Here is an 18,757-nt window from a genome sequence, read left to right as displayed (position 1 = left end):
CCTCCCTCCCTCCCTCCCTCCCTCCCTCCCTCCAATACTCTGTCCTCAGCTCTTGAAACACTAGAGCAAGTAGTCTCATCTCTGAGTGTTGGTCTTCTTTTCCAAAGCAAGCTGAGATAAAACAAAGATATTTTGCTGGGAGAGTATGTAGCTGGGTTTCATTGTATCCAGAGAGCAGAAGGGCAGTAAGAATACTTACTGCCACTGGACAGAGCCTAGGAAGGCTCTTCTATAGAAAAAGGGAAAGGCTATGGGATGACCATGGGGAAGCAATATCAATTCATGCCCTTGAGTAATAACAGCTCACCCCCATCCTCTAAGCTCTTTGTTACACATGCTGAGTACAGCCGTGGGAGTCTCACCTAGCCCCTGCAAGGTAGAGATTATCATTGTCATCATCCTTATTTTAAAGATCAGGGTCCAGAGAGTTCAAGAGGTTCCACCCACATCACATNGCTGGTAAGTGCCAATGGTGTGAACCGAGCTGTCTGACTCATGCTGTGCTGCCTCAGGCTAATGAGTCTGAACTTGGCTTGGGAGGATGTGGTGCAGCCGTGCCTATTCATAACATGAGCTAGCCTGAGGTGAATTTCAGTGAGGTCTGCAGACAGAAGACAAGTTGATGAGACCAAATTAGCGCAAAATACTGAAATAAATGTTCTGCCTCTTCTCCGCGCAGGGTGTTAACTGTGGAGTGCTCCTCTGTAAGAGAGCTGCAGGAAGGGAGAGAGCAAGTTCACTAGAGAATACCACCTGTGAGGCAAGCGGCTTGCTTCTTCTCAAGATCTGGCTCAGCGTGAGCTCCTCAAATATGAGTCTCCCTGGGTGAGAGGGGGCTTCACCTCTTAGTGTCCTTCCCCTAGTCTGTGACTATGACTCGTGTCATCCAAGTGGACACCTATGGTCACCTGGACCCCTGCTTCCTTACAGCCTGGCTCTTTCTCTCTGTAGCTCTGNCGTCCCCACAAATACCACACCCAATCCTGAGGATGGAAGGCAACAATTTCCTAGCTCTTGCCTCTTTCCTGTCTCTTCCCGTTGTAAGTGCCATAATTAGGTACCCCGTGACTTCTCCCAAATCAGTGTTAGGTCAATCTTTCTAAAAGCAGCTTCTGTCATTCCTGTTTGGATGTAGCTCCTGATTCTTCATTGTCTCCCAAATTGCATTCAGACAAATCCCCCAGGACTCAGAGCTCAGGCTCTTTACAAATTTCACTGNACAAGGCTCCTTAGAGTCTCTTCTACTGGCCAGTCCTCAGTGTGCCAGGCTGCAACTCTCACTTCCTGCCAAGCACACATAACGCTTGCCCCTCTTGTCTTCTCTCTGAATGTGGCTTTGCCTGGAGACAGTGAGCACACCTAGTGTTCGTTTGACTTATACGGATTTCGCTCGCTCCAGTTGGACATTGTAGTTTTTGTGTAGGACACATGTGACTGTGCTCATTTAATGGATTTAAAAAAGCGTGGCTTGGAGGGGGCAGGGAGCCTGAGGTTTCNTATTTCGTATCCAAGAAGTCAGAACCTTAACTTGCGCTTTGTACCCATCCTCCCCATCCCAGAACCTGTCAAGTTCTACCTTCCTCTCCCAGTCCAGCTCAAAGGCATCAACTCTGTACTTTTCTAAAACCAAGGGATGAGGGCTCTCCTCTGAGGTTGTATAGCAACTTCTCCAACTTGCTGACAACTTAAAACAATTGGGGGAAAAGCCTGAGAATTTCTGCACGAGGGCACAACAGGCCACAACGCCAACAGAGCTCAGGCATTCAGGATCTTTTGAACATGACCACTTCTGACCACTTCAAGGAATGATGTTTGTCTTTTTTTTTTTCATATTTTTTCAGCCCAAGCACAAACACATGCATGCCCTGACACCAGCGACACAAATAATATTTATTTCTAATTCTGCAATGTACTCTGATGTATTAAAAACTTCTGGGTAAGAACCTACCAAACTGATTGCGAGACCTACTTATGAGTCCAGAAGAGANGTTTGAAAAATCTCGAACTGAAATCTCCCAAAGCCCCCAGTCTTCTTAGATGTTTGCAACAGACTGGGCTCACAGAGAAACAGGCTCAGCAGGAATTTAGGTGCATTTCCTACTGGAAACACAAACATTCCTGACAAGGCTGGGTCAGGAAGGGGAAGCCTTAGCCAGCCAGAGGACATCAGCTCCTTGCAGGAAGGCCAAAGGTGGCCATGTCACAGGGGCCATGTCACAGTGAGGCATCTTGGAGGAGTGACATTTGTGGGAACCAAAGATGCAGGCAGAAAGATTTCTCAAATGCTGTGTCTGAAGACTGAGAGCAAACTTACATGCTCATCATAATCTTGGATATACTGGGAAATCAGCAGGAATTTAAAAATAATAAAAATGTAATACATTTTTTTTTTTTGGTTTCTATCTGCATAGAGAGTCTGCAGGCCTTCAGGCCTGTAAACCTGTCACTGAATTTAGTATCATTTCAACTTTATGAAGCACTTGATGTTTGCGAAGCGCTTGTACAATTACCAATCACCATAATGTTCATCTACTGAGCATTGTAGCTCACAGAGGGGCCCGAGGACTTCACATATAGAGTGAAGGGATTTTTTTTCCTCACAAAAGGAGAAACATTGGTCAAGTCAATTAAAGAGCAGGCTTCTGAGCTTGCGNGACTGGAGCTGCTTAAGATGTGGGGTGCTTGCTTCTGGAGTTCCCTTCACCTCTCAGTGCCCTGAACCTGCCATGTNGTCAGCCTCTTCAGACAGGTACCAGCATGCGACACTTGGGTGCACGTGAAACAGGAGAGAGAAAGGTGCTTGTAACCCAAGCCTAGGCCAGCAGCACGTGAGATGCGGAGGACAGTGCTGGTTGGCAGTTGCTAGAGTAAAGCCGAGAGGACAGNACAGAGCTGTTGCAGACCCTTCCAGTGACCGCTCCTTGGCACACACTGGGAGCTCAGGCATGGGTTTGCATAGCATCCTGTGTCCTGGCTGTGTTTACAGGCAACTCGTCAACGAAACCCAGTACACTGCTGCCTTTCAAGGAATTTTGAGGAAATAGCTTCCAGGGGTGTCAAAGGCAATGGGTTCAGGATGTGTCTGCTTCCTTTGGGAGGAAGGTGGCTCCCCTGGGCTTCTTCCCCTACTTTTGAAGGACAGCAACATTAGCTCTTCTATAGGCAACAAGTTGCCCTGGGGGCTGAGTGTGACTGAAATGCTGGTGACATTGTAGTTTATCTGCTAAACTTCAAAAAGCACCTTTTTTTTCATTGAAAGCGAATTTTGACCCACACACTCTCCGTTAGGTTAGTTAAGGCCTCTGTCAGAAATCCTGCAGTTTCTGCGAGTAGATTGCTAGTCAAATGCCAGACCAGCTGCCTTTTTAGCCTGAAAGCATTCTACTTGACCTTGACCGGAATACTTATACCACTGGATCATCTTCATTAGGGGAAATATAAGACTCAATCTCTTCATGGGAGGATAATTTTGTATTTTAACCCATTTATGTTTTAGCATACATGTCGAAGGCCCCACCATATCATTCAAAGTAGGAATGAGACCGTCACCGCCTAAGCAGGAAACTGGTGGGTATCTGGGAAACAACTGTCTGAGATCGTTTTGTTCTCCCTGTCACATCACCATAGTACACCTGGCCANTAGTCATTATTGTTCTATCTGTCATATCCATATACTTCGTCACTAGGTATCATATCAAAGGCACCAGGAGACTCTGTGCTTAAGCATTCTTCTGCTCTTAAGAAGGAAAGTCTTGTTCTTGCCCATGACGTGCGTGACTTACAACCTGTGTATGGATATTGTTCCTCCATGGCACTGGCGCTCTCCCTGTCTCCCCTGAGCTGGGGCCCATTATAACCCTGTATGGCTTCCACAGCTCCTTTACAATTCAGCTATCTGTGCTGCCAGAAGTCATCTGTTGAAGCCTAATCCCCAGGAGCGGAATGGCACCGAGAGGCAGGGCCTTTGGGAAGTGCTCCCATTACAGGGCTCTGCTCTCATGAATGGGACTTCCATCCCTATGGAAAGGACCTGGTGATCCCTTTACTTCTGTGGCTTCAGAAGAGGCTTTAAGATATACCCTGCCCCCCAATACCCAAGAAAGAAAAATCAAGGAAATGCATGTGAGACACCTGCCCTTTGTATGAAGGAAGACACTGAAAGCAAGTCCAATGCTGGAAGTATTCAGTGTGTAAGTGCCTGATAAATGACTGTCACAGAAATGAATGAAAGACACTTTGGTTCAGTTTTAGCCACCCAAGCCACCAGACAACATATAAATCAATCACAGTAAGAGAGAATTCTTTTCCTCTTCCTCTTCCTTCCCTCCAACCCTTTCTAAGACAGGGTCTCCCTGGAACTCATACAGAACTTTGGTCTTGAGCTCACAGAGATCCACTTGCCTCTGCCTCCCAAGTGCTGGGATCAAAGGCATGTGCCACCACACATTCTGCTGAGGATTCTTACAGTCACTGTAACTGTGGAATGCATAAATGCTTTCCTTACTGGAAATTAGCTTGTCCCCCACAGACTGCCTTTCATCTCTTTCTTCTAGTTCTCNCGCCCTTGCATGCTTTCTTTTATCCATGGATAACCACATCTGTCACTGGTTTTCCATCTTGTTACTCTCCTTGTTTAGGACACTCAAGCTTCCTACTCGCTATTGAATTCCACTTTCAGAAACCTCAACTCCTCCACGGACCCTTTCCCACATGACGGAAAGAATGGTAATTATCACTCCATCAAGCCCTTCCTCTGTTAAGCATCAATGCAGTTAGCTTTGTCCACACATTTATGAAGTGGTGTAACATCACTGAGGGGGTGTCATCAACATCTCCACCCTGTGAAGGAAACGTTAATTAAGGGCGGTCTCTGCTGTGTGGGCTCTACAACAGCTTCATAGACAGGCAGGTGCTGAGGAACTTGCTGTCTTCCAGAGACACCAGGCTCTGCCTCCTGCAGGTGGTAATCTGTGCAGCCAGCAGCAGCGGTGCATGCTGATAATGTGTCTCTGGTAGCTCATGAATTTGTTGGCAACTTGAATATGCCCTGGCTGCCACAGTTGAGGAGTGACTAAGTAACAATTAAATTTTAAACAGAAGACACCAGCCCTCACCGGGAAGAAAAAAATATGAAAGTGAAATTCAATACTGGCAACATTGAGGCAGTATATGTATTTGATCTTGAAAGAATTTCCATTTTTTTCCTTTGAATATTTTTAAACGAAATGACACAGTACTAACCTAGAAATCATCAATCTGACATCACTTCGCTAATGGTAAAACAGCACAGCTTCACCTGCAAGGGGCAAGTCAAAGGCTTCCTTTATCATGGAAGGTACAAGAGGAATAATTATCATCAAAGCCTTGTATTGCTTCCATTGTGGAATAAAAAAAAAATTGCTGCTCTTCTCTATCAAGTCCGAATTGCTATCTATGGTGTAATTTTCAGAAAAAAAAAAACATAACTATAGGAGGATGGTTCGTAACTTAGGAAAGATTAAACGTAAAACAACTGTGTGTGTAGCACAGAGAGAAAAAAAGAGCAACTTAGACCCCATCCTGACTGGAGATAGAATGGGAATTATGGCTGGCTCACAGCCTACATGAAGCCTTTTGCTTACAGAGACTGAAGTCTTCCTTATGCTATTAAAAAATTGCTGTTTTAACTGAACATTGATACTGGGATATAAAATAATGGCAGCTGGGCAAGTCTCAGACACCAAGTGATAATGAGCGTTAGAGGCACTAGATGATGCTGTTCTCTTAGATCTGTGGCTGTCAATAAGTAGTAAAGTTAACAGAACTCTACCATTTACTAAGCATCACTCCAAGTGCCCCAAGTGAATTCTTCTAATGATCAAAACAAGNCAAACTATTATGTAACCAGTCCTGGGTAGGCAACAACAACAGATCATAGTTGATTTAAGCCAAAAGGCAAAGGAGTCATGGTTGAGAATCAATGCCCAACCATTAAAGCAGATCTTCTCTATTTGATAAAAAGTAACAGTGGGACATCTGAGTGTGCCTTTATCTATTCTAGAAATGCCTTCCTAAAAGGATGCTATAAACCAGAAATCTTCAAACAAAACCATATTAGAGCACAGGCTCTGTGGAATTTGTCACATCATGTATCCACAGCCTAGGATCCCACTGGCCCATGGAAATCTCTTGGTAATTATGTAATAAATCAAAGAATGAATCAGTGAGGGATGTCTAAGACACTGCTGTATATTGNGAAAATACTCAATAGATTGCTTTGGTGTTGGAGTTTAAAGGAATTTGTAAATCTATTTTCTATAAAAAGAATAGCTATGTTTTGACTTNGTGGTTGTATAAATCACAATTTTCATTTTGTTTGCCTAAAGTGAACGTGAAATGAGAAAGCATTCTCATCTAATAGAGATATTATTAAAAACATGTTTATGGGAAAAAGAGAAAAACATTGTAGTGGGCTTTAAGCTCCTGTACAACCTAGGGCTATTGTGGAAAACTCAGTCACCATCTTCTGACCCTGATTTTCACAATCAGGATTGGAGGCTGTGGTGTTTTGACAACACTTCAGAGGGCTTAATCTGTAGTCATATGTACTTTGTAGGAGAACTTACTCCAACTATTGATTTAGGCTGTAGGGTGTTGAGAAAATAGCACTTGTTGAGTGTATTCATTGTTTTGGTTCTGAGATGCTACTGAGTGGGATGCTTTTAGCAAGAAGCTTTTAATAACTAGTCAGCTTTCTCATGGAGTCAGACAAAGTAAGGGATAACATGCATTCATCCTATGACATGGGAGANGGAAGCAGGGAAGATCCATGTTATGACTTGAACATGGCAGTACAAAGACCCTTGTGTTTCCACCAAAAAGTCATGAGAACCCAGANGCCTAGGAAGATGGCTTTTTCTTGTAGTTAATTTTTCTTTGTTGTATTTTGATGACTCAAGTCAAGGGCTAGACACGAGCTTTTTCAACAATGGCACCTATGAATCCCAAGGGACTGACTGAAAGGTGGCAGGGTGAGGGTGAGGGGGCAGCTGTCTAACTCCTGCTCTACACTTCCTGGTCAGTCAGCTTCATCAGGGAAGCAGATACAGGGGCTGTAGGCACTCTTCTATTAAAAAGCCACCAGGGATATCTTCATAGAGAGCCTTCAGGAAGTGGATTACTTTTGCTTGTCTCAAATATGTACCAATCATGGTGCTTCTCGAAACCACTTTGGGATCATCTGATTATATTTTGCTAATGAATGTAATCTGTAGCCCCCTTAAACACATCCCCCCCACACCCAAGTCTCTTTCTCACTCATGATTTCAGGACTATTTGGGGCCAACACTCACTTCAAAATGGTGGTGAATAGCAGAACCTCATGAGGGACAACCATGCCCACTTACTATGTTTGCCTCTGAAACCTACTGTGTCAAGTGGCACATAGTGGGTACTCGTTAATGTGTTACTCACACCCTCTGCTATGGTTCCTGCTTGCTAATGAAAATAAAATGTGCCTCATTCCCAGACTGGTAAAGCTTTTAATGAACTACTAAAGAAATGAAGACATTAAAANCCCTAAAAATAATGTCAGACACATGTGCAGCAATAGCATCTCACAACATATCAAAGGTAGTGGAGCTCAGTAGATGGACCACATGAATCAGGAGACTTGGGTTCTTCAGATAGGCACATCGAATTGACTATGTTGTTGGTTTTAGGTACATCAGCAACAGTGGACATCTCAGAGGAGCCTTTTCCTCCTTTGGGCTCAGTGCCTCCTTTATAAAGGAAAGGTCCTTGTCCCTCTAGAACACTGTATAAGGCAAACTCAAATCGTTCACGAAGCCTAGAGCACTACTCCAACAAATGACTCACAACTGCTTCAACCAGTCAGCATAGGGAACCTCTGCGTTGCTGGGAATCATCATTTGGAATGGAAATTGCTGTTCATAATATTCATACCTAGGAATTAACATAAGNGTGGCTGTGTGGGATAGAAAGCATTGTCAAGTTTTAGGAGAAGTTTTCTTTTGTTCCTTATCTGTTTATCTGTCCCCCTGCTATGATTAGTATACTGTTTCATTTAAGTCTACCAAATATGTGGTCTCAAATAATATGGGAGAACAACAAAGATACACAATGAATGTCTATTTCTCCTGGAGTGGAGTCCCAACAATTCATACTTCAGGGTCACAGGGAGTCTTTTCAGCAGGAACATACAAGAGCCACAGCATCCACACATCCTGCACTGGGCCTCTCATCTGCTGGGTATCTGGTGGGTGTCTTAGGGTTCCTATTGTGAAGAGATATCATGACCAGGGCAACTCATATAAAGGACAACATTTAATTGGGGCCAGTATACAATTCAGATGTTTAGTCCATTGTCATTACAGCAGGAATCATGGTGGTTCACAGGCAGACATGGAAGAGAGAGTGCCACTGGACCTGGATTGAGCATCGGAAACCTCAAAGTCTACCCTCAGTGACATACTTCCTTCTCCAAGGCCATGCCTACACNCCCTAGTAGTGGTACTCCCTGTGAGCCTCTGGGAGATCTCTACCCACATGGTTTTCTGAAATTTTATTACTGGGTCAATTTGCCAACTCATTGTTATCTCTGAGCATTCTTCATACCATGTAAAATGCTGGCAAGCACACACTAAGTTCTTACACTCCTTGATGTTGGCACAGGGAAAGTGCTCAAAATGATTTTTTGCTGCCCTTTTTATTTTGGAAAAGGTCATTTTTTATCTCGTGTCATTCACTTTTGTAGGACTAATATATACACATGTTTAAGGAGAACGATGATAAATGACAGAATGGAAAAAGACTCCACGAAGCAGACAGCCCAGCACGACCATTAGTCATGAAGAAGGCATGCATGATTCCAGTACCAGCTGTAACACCCTGACACTAAGCAAATAATTCTATGCAGTGTCTTAAAATATAAATAAGGATGCATCCATTTTAGCTTCCCACCTGCTCATTATATGAGATTGTCAGTGAGGTTGATAGGTGGTTCTAACATTTTGGGTTTGGTCTTAATAGAACTAGCATGTAAATGGTGGGATAAGATGCATTTAGTCACCCACACAGAGCAGATGCAGCTTCTAAGCCAGGGCCAGACAAAACATAGCAGTTCAGTTGAGTGGTGGACCATAAAGTGCCTACATGCAATATCTGGGTCATTTGAGTTTATCCTTTAAGAGGTTGGACTGCTTTCAGCCATGAAAAATAATCCTCCCTTGTATGAAATAGATAATCATCTTAATTAAACCAGAATCTTAGCCATGAAAATTTGAGCTCCTGTGTTATTAATGGGTTGCAAAATTCCAGTGCTTACAGTAGAAAATTAATGAAACAAACAAACACACAAACACATTTCCAAGTCATATCTTCAAAGTTTTGGCTGGAAATATAACAAAACAATAGAGCAGTCAGAAGGTGTGAGGTCCTCAGTTCAGTTCCTAGCACCATGAAACAAGTCATATCTTCAACATTTCAGGAGTAGAAAGCCAAGGGACTTTAAGTACTCCAATCTCCTGAGGGAATAGACTCAGTCTAACCAAGCTCAAAGGAAGCAGAAATGTAAACCAGATATCAAAGTTCTGGATTCCCATGTGCCCATGGGGTGGAATGTCCTGTCCTAGCCAGGAGAAGACTAAAGTCACAGCCTGTCCCCTAGTGCTCATCTTCATTAAGTATGCATTTGTATGACACCCACCCTCTCCCCANTCACTGTAAGTTTGAGGAAAACTTTTATGAGAATTTATGAATGNATTGCTTAATGCCATGGAAAAGTAAAACAAAAAAAATTATGTGAGCTCCAGTGGTTTGTTTTATTGCTAATAATGATGAAATAATGAGTCATTCTTGAGTCTGAACATTGGGCATCAACTGCATAGGAATGGGGACTCTAATGGCTAGATTTCTAAGAGTGTACTTCGCTAGTCAATTAAACCCTAGCTTAGACATTGCTGCCAAAAGCGTTTTGTAGATAGGGCTGAATGTACAATCAGTTGATTTTAAGTAAAATAAATTATCCAGTGGGCCTCCTGTAATTAGTAGCAAAGCCTTAAAAGCAGAACTGAAGCTGCTCTGCAGGATTCTGCCTCAAGATTACAGCATTAGCAGCTTCCCTAGTTCCTAGGCTGAGAGTCGGCCCTTCAAATTGCATGCTTGGGAGTTTCTTCAATTACACACACCAGTTCCTTGAAATGGGTCTGTATATGCATATAAACATACATAAATTACTTCCAGCAGTGAGGTTCCTGTTTTCATGGAGAACTTTATCTAATTCAGGTGTGTTCGAAGGCTTGTTAATTCCTTTTCTCTTGTCAAAAATTCCCCTTTTATGGAGCTAGGGATAAAATTCGGGACTTTTCATGTTCNGCAAGTGTCCTATTATTGAACTACCTTCTCAGTTCTGACAGGAGTTCTCAGTAGGAAGCTGAGGCAGGATGGTGGCAAGTTCAAGGCCTGCCTGGACTGTAGACTGAGTTCAAGACCAGTATGGGTAACTTAGTAAGATGTACCTCAAGATTAAAATATGTACATATATTTTATATAATATCTATCTATCTATCTATCTATCTATCTATCTATCTATCTATCTATCTATCTATCTATCTATGGTGAAGCCCATGTCTAAAATGTGAAAGATCCTGGTCTTAAACCCTCAGTACTATAAAAATAAGCAAACATTCTTTATCTTGCTTTAATTATATGATGGTATCCTAACATATGAGGNATCAACAGCTCTATACTATATAGTCCATTTCTATCAGTACCCTAAACTTTCCTTTGGTCAAGGCTAGGCAACCTGACCCAGTGAGGGACTATTCCTACATTGGCAGTGACTGGTATGGTCTAACCTGATAGGGTTAGGGTCACCGGGAACATCAACAGGGTTCAGAGTGGCCAACAGAGTGAATGTAAATGCTAAATCTATAACTCGTCTAAAAATATACCTGTATCAAGAGGTCAGAGAGTTGGAACCGGTTGGCATGCTCCTTCTCCCCAGGTAAAATTCAGNCCTTAACTAGGGCACAAACCCCTGTTGTGTATGAAAAAATATATTTGTTCAATGACGGCTGCACTGCAGTTTCCAGAAGGAATGCACAGGAGGACAAATTGCAACGCAGAGAGATATTACAGAGAGGATAAATCTGCTTTCATTTCTACTAGGCTGTCCTTAATCGTATGGAAATAAACCTTTGGTNGAAAGTGAGATTAAAAACTATGACATCATCTAAATTTAGAGCCACTGCTTGGAGCAAAAAATTTGAGTGGGCTCCAAATTTCATTTTCTTGTCTCNGAGTTAATTTTTCTACTTTATTTCTTTTTCTCCGTTGCAAAGCTGCTTCACAGCACTTTCAGAATTTGGAGGACGAAAGTAAAAAACCTCGTACTGGGTTTCTGATTTCCCATTTCCTAGCTGTGTATTTCATTAGGTGTTTGCTTCAATCATTTNTCATACCTTCCTATACATTTGGTTATCAGAGACTGAAATCAATGGCAGGAGCCAATCCTGTTCCTGGAAGAGAAGTTCAGCGGGAGTATAAGCCTGCAACACCCTGCCAAGATTACAAATCCCCCTAAAGATCAGGAAGGTTCCAGGTAACTAATGAGGCTAGAGCAAGGAAGAGGTTGCCAATGACTACAATGCACCGCCCTTTGCAGCATGGTAACATGGACTGCCCACACAAATGCAGGACTGGCGTGAGGGAAGGTATCTGGCCACAGACAGCAGAGTGATGTGTTTAATAAGAACAAAGCTCCAAGCTTTGCCCTCCACAGAACTATGTGATGCTGGGGCACTACAGGGATGCTTTCCAATTTGCACATGAACATCCTCTTGCTTAGCCCTGCATCTTCTTGCGTCTTCATTCCTTCTTAATCTTCCCTTCTAATTTCCGGGCCTTCCTCCAATCTGCTTTCCTTTCATCCCTGATGTGAATTTATGATATTGCTCACTGCCTCACTCCCTTCCGTCATAGTTTCCTCTTCTTTATCTGTTTGCTGACTTCTATCAAACATCCAAAAAAAGATCCTTTTTCTGATCTCACCTTCCCTTCTCCCATTGATGTGTTGTGGCTTTAATTGTTGCTTTGGGTTTTAATCACACAGTGAATGACTTTTTCTTACTAAAAGGAGAGGGATTTTGTCATTGCAAAAAGCCAGCTGTGAAGACCCAACACATTCAGTTCANGGCAATTGTCTGTTTTCTCCGGAATGGTGCTCCTGACTGGATTAGCCATGGGCTGCTTGCTTCTACAGGGCACAGCACTTCAGCCTGATTTTTCAACCCTCAAACTCACATGGCAGGGCATGTCTGAGTGGCTGCATTCACGGTGATGGTGATGGGTAGAATTGTAAAAACAAACAATGCTTTTCAGAGGAAAGAGTTTACCTCAGTGTTCCTGAGGGGAAATTAAAGAGTGGCGCTATTTTATGCTATGACGAAGCCGACTCCCAGTCCTCAGTTCATCATTTTACACAGGAAACAAAGGCATACAGTGGGCTCCTGGGAGGCAGGTATAGCTGGGTCCTGTCCAAGCCCATCAGACCAACCAGAGACTGCAAAGGCCACTGAGACTGTAGAGTGGAGCCAGTGATCTCTANCCAACCCAATGGAAGTAAGGTCTTTCTATAGAACAACTAAATAGATAAGTTCTTCAGCACCATATGATTTTGTTATCTGACATTAGAAAATANCGGATCACCACNGAAAAACCATCACGTGCCATTGACACTTTGCCTTTTCAAACCTTGTCTACCATTTCAACCATGGTCCACATGGTTCTAGATTTTGAAATCACTCCTCCATGTAAGTTTGCCTGTGGATTTACTTTACCTTTGTGTGCTCCTCAGGATACAGGCCTCACTCCTCCATGATGGGGTGTGGAGTAGCCTGCCCCTCCAGGAGGAACTGCCAGGCTCTCATTACAAAGGATACTTGTGGTCAAATCCATACCACATTCTGAAGAGCTGTGCACTCTCTGTCTTCGTCATGTTTTTGTCCAACTTATTTGCTTCCTGGAAAGAGACCATAGAAAATGGTACATCTTAAATATGTGTCAAACCAAATCCAATTTAACTACATCATTAAAGAAACATTAAAAAAAAAGTCTAGGCATGTTCATCTTAATGGTGAAAGAGTTTTCAAATTATCTCAGAGATCTTTCTGTGTAGATGAGAGTTGTTGGCGCAATTCAGTATTTGCTTTCTTAATCATCTCAATTTTATTAAATAGCTAAGAGATGTCACTTTTGGCCATCAGTGTCAAAGCTGCTTCTGTCCAAGGCTGTTGTAGGAACATGGCNGTCCATTTAAGTCAAATCTGGGTGTCATTTATTTATGGATTACTGAGAAATTACTAAAGAACAGTCTTATAATTGTGACATTGGTTTATGCTCATTTTCTTTTTGATATGTCACTTTTAAAGGCTGTGATTGGGTTTTTTTTTTAAAAACATTTATTTATTATTATATGTAAGTACACTGTAGCTATCTGTAGAGGCAGCAGAAGAGGGAGGCAGATCTTGTTAAGGATGGTTGTGAGCCACCATGTGGTTGCTGGGATTTGAACTTAGGATGTGATCGGGTTTTGATACCTTTCTATTAGGATTAGAAACAGTTCAAAGAGACGTTCCTGATGGGAAGCCATTAAGAATTATAGATGTGACTGTTCTCCCCACCCCCCACAAACACCATAAAGGAAGGGAGAAGGAAACAAAGCTAAAAGAGAAACACACTGTATTTGATGGCATGAAATGGAGAGACAGAGGAAGAAGGCAAATGGAAATGCTTTGTGCTAAAGATACTGGCACTGTGGTAAGCTGGATCTTCCANAGCATTTCATATCTGCATCTTGCACTTTGCATATTAAGGAAAGTGGATTCTACTCCATTTCAATTGTGATGGACACATATACTGGACTTAGTGTGGATTTTCTGCTTTGTCTAGGCCCAGAATTTCCACTCCAAACTATTCTATGACTTGGCTGATCTGGAATAGAGTGAGCATTGTTCTGATGGATGATAGTGTATGGGAGACCATGGAATCCCCACCCACTACACCAAAGTCAGCCCCTCCCAAGCCCAGGATGGTTTTTTGTTTTGTTTTGTTTTTTGTTTTTGTTTTTGTTTTTGTTTTTTTTTTTTTATTTAACTTGTTTGTTGCTCTTTCGCAGCCAGCTCCTTTACTGAGAACAATGAATAGCTACATTCTGCTCTGTAAAATCTCTACCAGCACACACTACAGCTCCAAGAAATGGGACTACAGAGAAGGCAAGTGTGTCCCATTGTTATTTAACTGTTACCCTTTGCCAGAAACAATGCAGCAGAGACACACTGAACCCAAACCCAAACACATCATCCTTGTGTATTAAGATCTTTAGGTTCAAAATGTAAAGCTTCCTATGTGATTCTTGATACTTGATATACCATGGCAAACAATGAGGACAGATGAGCTAGACAGTTCCTTGAAGGTGCCCTAAAGCCAACCTTTCTCGGTTTTGTTGTTGTTATTTGACACAGCTTCTCATTATGTAGCACTGGCTCTCCTGGGACTTGCTGTGTAGACCAGGCTGGCACAAACTCATGGACCCCTACCTGCCTCTGCTTCTGCCTCCTGAATACTGGGGTTAAAGACCTATGCCACCACTTCAAACCTTCTATAATGACCATTGAGAAAAATTATCAACAGGGTAATGTTTTCACACAGGTTCAGGTTAGACCTCATTTTCCATTCCTAATCCTTCCATGAGACCCTGTTGTCTCTTATGGGCACTATGGGGTGCCGTGCCTTGGTCACAGTAGTTAGAATTTCTTCCCATTTCCCTCTAAAGGAAATGTAGTCATCTGGCTCAGTATCCCTGTGCTTCTCTACATCTCTTTGTAGCTGCTTCACACAGNAGTTTCTGTATCACAAGGCAACCCAGGCAAGCTGTTTGGGGGGGGAGGGGGCTCCACTGCCCACATCATTGCAGGGCTAAGGTTCCAGAGCAAAACTCATCACAAACAGAAGTAGTTCAAAAAGCTCTGCACCAAATGTGGAAGCTTTCTGTCTCCTTTTCTCCGTTTCCTTAAGTATGAGGACTTTGGGGGTTTTACCCATCAATGGGCATGGCTGATTTCCATAGCAAAGTAGGAGTAGCACCTACTAATTACGGAACAGTCACTAAGTAAAGTGTTGAAACCGTAACCACACCCCCAGACTCTTTTTTAAAGAAAGGTTGAGGAGGTAAGCTGGGTGGTGTTTGGAGGCTCAGCTGCCAGCCTTCAACAGCCCAGCTGAGTGACTTTGCAATAATGACAGTTCCTAGCTATTGAATGCTCGTTAACTTCCAGGCAGTATGCTTGTCACATTATCCAGCCATTAGTTTTTCCAATCATTATTTTTCAATTTCTACCACAATCCATCTAGGTTGGTTGAGTTGTAGCTATTTTGCACTTAAGGACCTAGAGACCCCCAGAGAAGGGAAGCCATGAACACAGTCACCCAGTTAGCAAGAAACAGTAGGGAGTCGAGTGTGGGACTGAATTGCTAGACTCTAAAGATGGTGTTTCCTCTAAGTGTCTCTGTCTCATATTAAACTGTGGAAAGCATAACCATTCTCTAATGCACAGCATAATTTCATATCTCTTCTCTCTCTCTCTCTCTCCCTCCCTCCCTCCCTCCCTTCCTCCCTCCCCCCCTTTCTTCCTTCCTCAGATTCTTTCATAGGCTGACCTCAAACTTCACATCCTCCTGCCTCAGCCTCCCAAATGCTAGGAGTATAGTATACTCTGTAGGAGTTACAGTTTCTGGTCTCTAAGGAACTAAAACCATTTTGGAATTACTGTATTTGAATTACTGACCGCTATAATAGCAGGAGATACTTCTGGAGCACATGCCCTTCAATGTTGGAGGACATCGTAGGTGATTTTTGTATCTTGTGGATCATGAATGTATGCTTTGTCATTGCCTCTGTTTTAAGGACAAGGAACCCAAGACAAGTGGGAGCATGGAAATTTCTAAACACACTTTAAGTTCTCCAGCCACAGGAATTCCTTCGTCCAGCTAGAGCTCTAGCACATCAACAGAAAGCCAATAAGGGCAAAAGGGGTCTCTGAGCAGGAAAGCAAGGTCAGGATGCTGGGATGCTCACAGACACATAAATGGAATAACTATATACAACTTAGAGCCCTGGGATCTTCTCAAGGGTTTTCTATGACCTTAGAAACTCTCTCTTGTCTTTCTTCTGTCCCCTCTTTTTCATTTTGCTTCCTAAGGCTACAATATTGGAACTTAGAAACACTAAGAAGACATATTTCTGTAAAAATGTCTATGGATTTTTTTCTTTGTCATCTGATGGGTGCAATAGATACTTAAAAACAACCTTTAGTTTAGTTGACTGACTAGAGATGTTATTCATCTCGGTANGTTGGAAAGAAGTTGAATTCTAATTCTAATAAAATAGGGGTGGAATGTGTTTTCCCAGGTGGGACATATTCCTCTGATGATCAAGAAATGACTGTTTTGCTGATCGTAGTTAAAAATTTCAATACGTATTTTAAACATCTGTTGGCCCAGTTCTGGATCCATTCATTTATTTCTCTGGAGTTATTGATGACTTAATAACTTGGTTATGAAAGGCCATTAATAAATGAATAGAAATAAATGAGTTAGTCCAATGCATGTTATGCTTGTNCAGTGGGGGCTAAAGATAAATGTGCTAAGGGAGGCCAGCCTTTGCAGTCACACTGCATTGGGGGTGGTATATGATAGGGCAACCTAGAGAGTAGTTTCCTGGAAGGGTCCCAATGTGCAGAGAACCAGGAGAGGCCGTCAACCTATCTGCGCTATTCTGAAATAGGGACCAACGCATGCTTCAAGGACAACGGATGTGAACAACAATCTGTAGGAGGGTCTACCTTTCCATGGTGTTTTTGTTTATTACCAGCGAGAGTTATTCTCTGTTAAGTTTCCTTATTCTAGAGAAGTGATATGCATTTTAGAACAAGCATAGGATACAACATATTCTCACCTTTCTTATTCCCAGATGAATTCTTAAGTGTTCCCAAGACCAAGATTTGGACTTTCTTCCATTGAATAACAATGATACACTCATGAACTTGGAGCCTCAGGTTTCCCAGCTCTGCATGGGAACTGGAAATTCAAGAGTGTTGAATTGTACCTTTTATTTGCCTTGCTACATCTTAGAAGCAGAATGATGGATGTATATGGAATTTCTGGCTCCTTTATTATCTTCTATTTCTGGGAACATTTAAAAATGGCTAGGCAATCTGATCTTTCTTCCTCCCTCCCCCCTTCAAACAAGGGAATGGAGTAGAGATTGGGAAATGACTGTGCACAGCAGGAAGTGGATAGTTTTCTTTTTTACTGAGCCCTGCAAATGGGGCAGAACCATGAGAGGAACAGCTATGATGGTCTTATTTATTTTAGGTTTATTTGGACAGATAAAGGATAAACCAAAGGCTCTGGCCAGAAATCTACAAAAGCCAGACATTGAAGCAAGAAGCAAATGAAATGATTATTATAAGGATTCTGAAATTATTTCAACAATACTATGAGGCCCCCTCTGGGTCCCCAAGTTNCTTTTCAGGTGGTTCATACACACGGAATTGGCCTTTGGTATTTTGCCTTACGACCCCCCTCAGGAATGGAGAGTTTTATGTGGTAATCTCACATTTATGCCGTGATTTACTAATTATCAGGGAGAGAATGAAATTTTTGCATTAAAGAGAAAGATTCCAGGATCCCGAAGGGAGATTATCATGTAACGGAAAGGTAAAGGGAAAGCCTTTGAAGTTACCTTTTTAAAAGGTCAACCATCAATTCTCAGTCTCCACACAGAAACAGTTTATGCAAATGCTCTCACTTTCCCAGAACCCAGATAAATTTGTAAATGTTCCAAAGAAGGGAGTTAGNAAATGTATGTGTAAGAAGGAAACATTAAGGCAGTTAACTATCAAAAGATGGGCCAAACTCTGAGATGCCTCCCAGGTATCTCCAGATACTCACAGCTAGCCTGTACTACCAGATGGGCCAGCTCCAGGGTAAGCTGAAAAGGAAAGGGCCTGATCCATTTGACTTGGGCTGGTAACAGATGGACATGCATACAGGGAAGATAATTNTTTGGCTGAAGAAAATGCAATATTAATGTTTAAATTGATTATCTACAANTTCTTTGATTCTATTTATTTAGAAATTGGAACCTAATTTCTCTCAAACACTGTGTGTAGGATGTGCTTAAAAACCTATATCTAAGGAATAAAATGTAGTATAGAAGTGATGTGATGGTATGTCACACTCTAAATTAGGTCATCAAAAGGCACCAGGACTTTCTCTTTGCTTTCTTTCTTGGACTGCCTGCTCTAAAAAGCTGTCTTCCAAGTGATGGCTCAGTAATAGGTCCATGGAGTGCTCTGTGGGTTACCATGGAGTCTGTTATAGATATCAAGGAGCAGAGGGCTTCTACCAACAGAGATATACAAATTCTGGATCTAGGCAAGTCATCCAGAGACAGTCATTCCAGCTGACATCTTGTCTGGAACCTCACGGCAGACCCTGAATGGAAACACTCAGTTAAGTTGCTTTCAAACTCTTGAGCCATAAAACCTTTGAGCTAATAAATATGTGGTATTTTAAGCCATCATGGAACAGTGGTTAATGGATATTAACTAGAGCATCCTCTATTGTGAACTTTAGATATAAAAGGCACTCATGGGAATTGAAAAAAATGTAATAAATGATGATACCTACATTG

The 18,757-nt window shown here is 42.3% G+C and overlaps 1 protein-coding gene across 1 annotated transcript in view; it reads right to left on the bottom strand.

Moving 5' to 3' along the window:
- Nucleotides 1–18,757, bottom strand: part of LOC110302412 (sodium/hydrogen exchanger 9) — a 208,703-nt gene that overhangs the window by 75,434 nt on the left and 114,512 nt on the right. The window contains exon 5 of the mRNA XM_029481981.1: nucleotides 12,942–13,021. Coding sequence (XP_029337841.1) covers nucleotides 12,942–13,021 — 80 coding nt within the window. The remainder of the gene's footprint in view (nucleotides 1–12,941; nucleotides 13,022–18,757) is intronic.

This window comes from Mus caroli, chromosome 9 (genome assembly GCF_900094665.2).
Source record: "Mus caroli chromosome 9, CAROLI_EIJ_v1.1, whole genome shotgun sequence".
In the NCBI taxonomy this organism is placed as follows: Eukaryota; Metazoa; Chordata; class Mammalia; order Rodentia; family Muridae; genus Mus; species Mus caroli.
The sequence above is the reverse complement of the archived record's forward strand: the minus strand, read 5'-3'. Positions and strand labels throughout refer to the sequence as shown.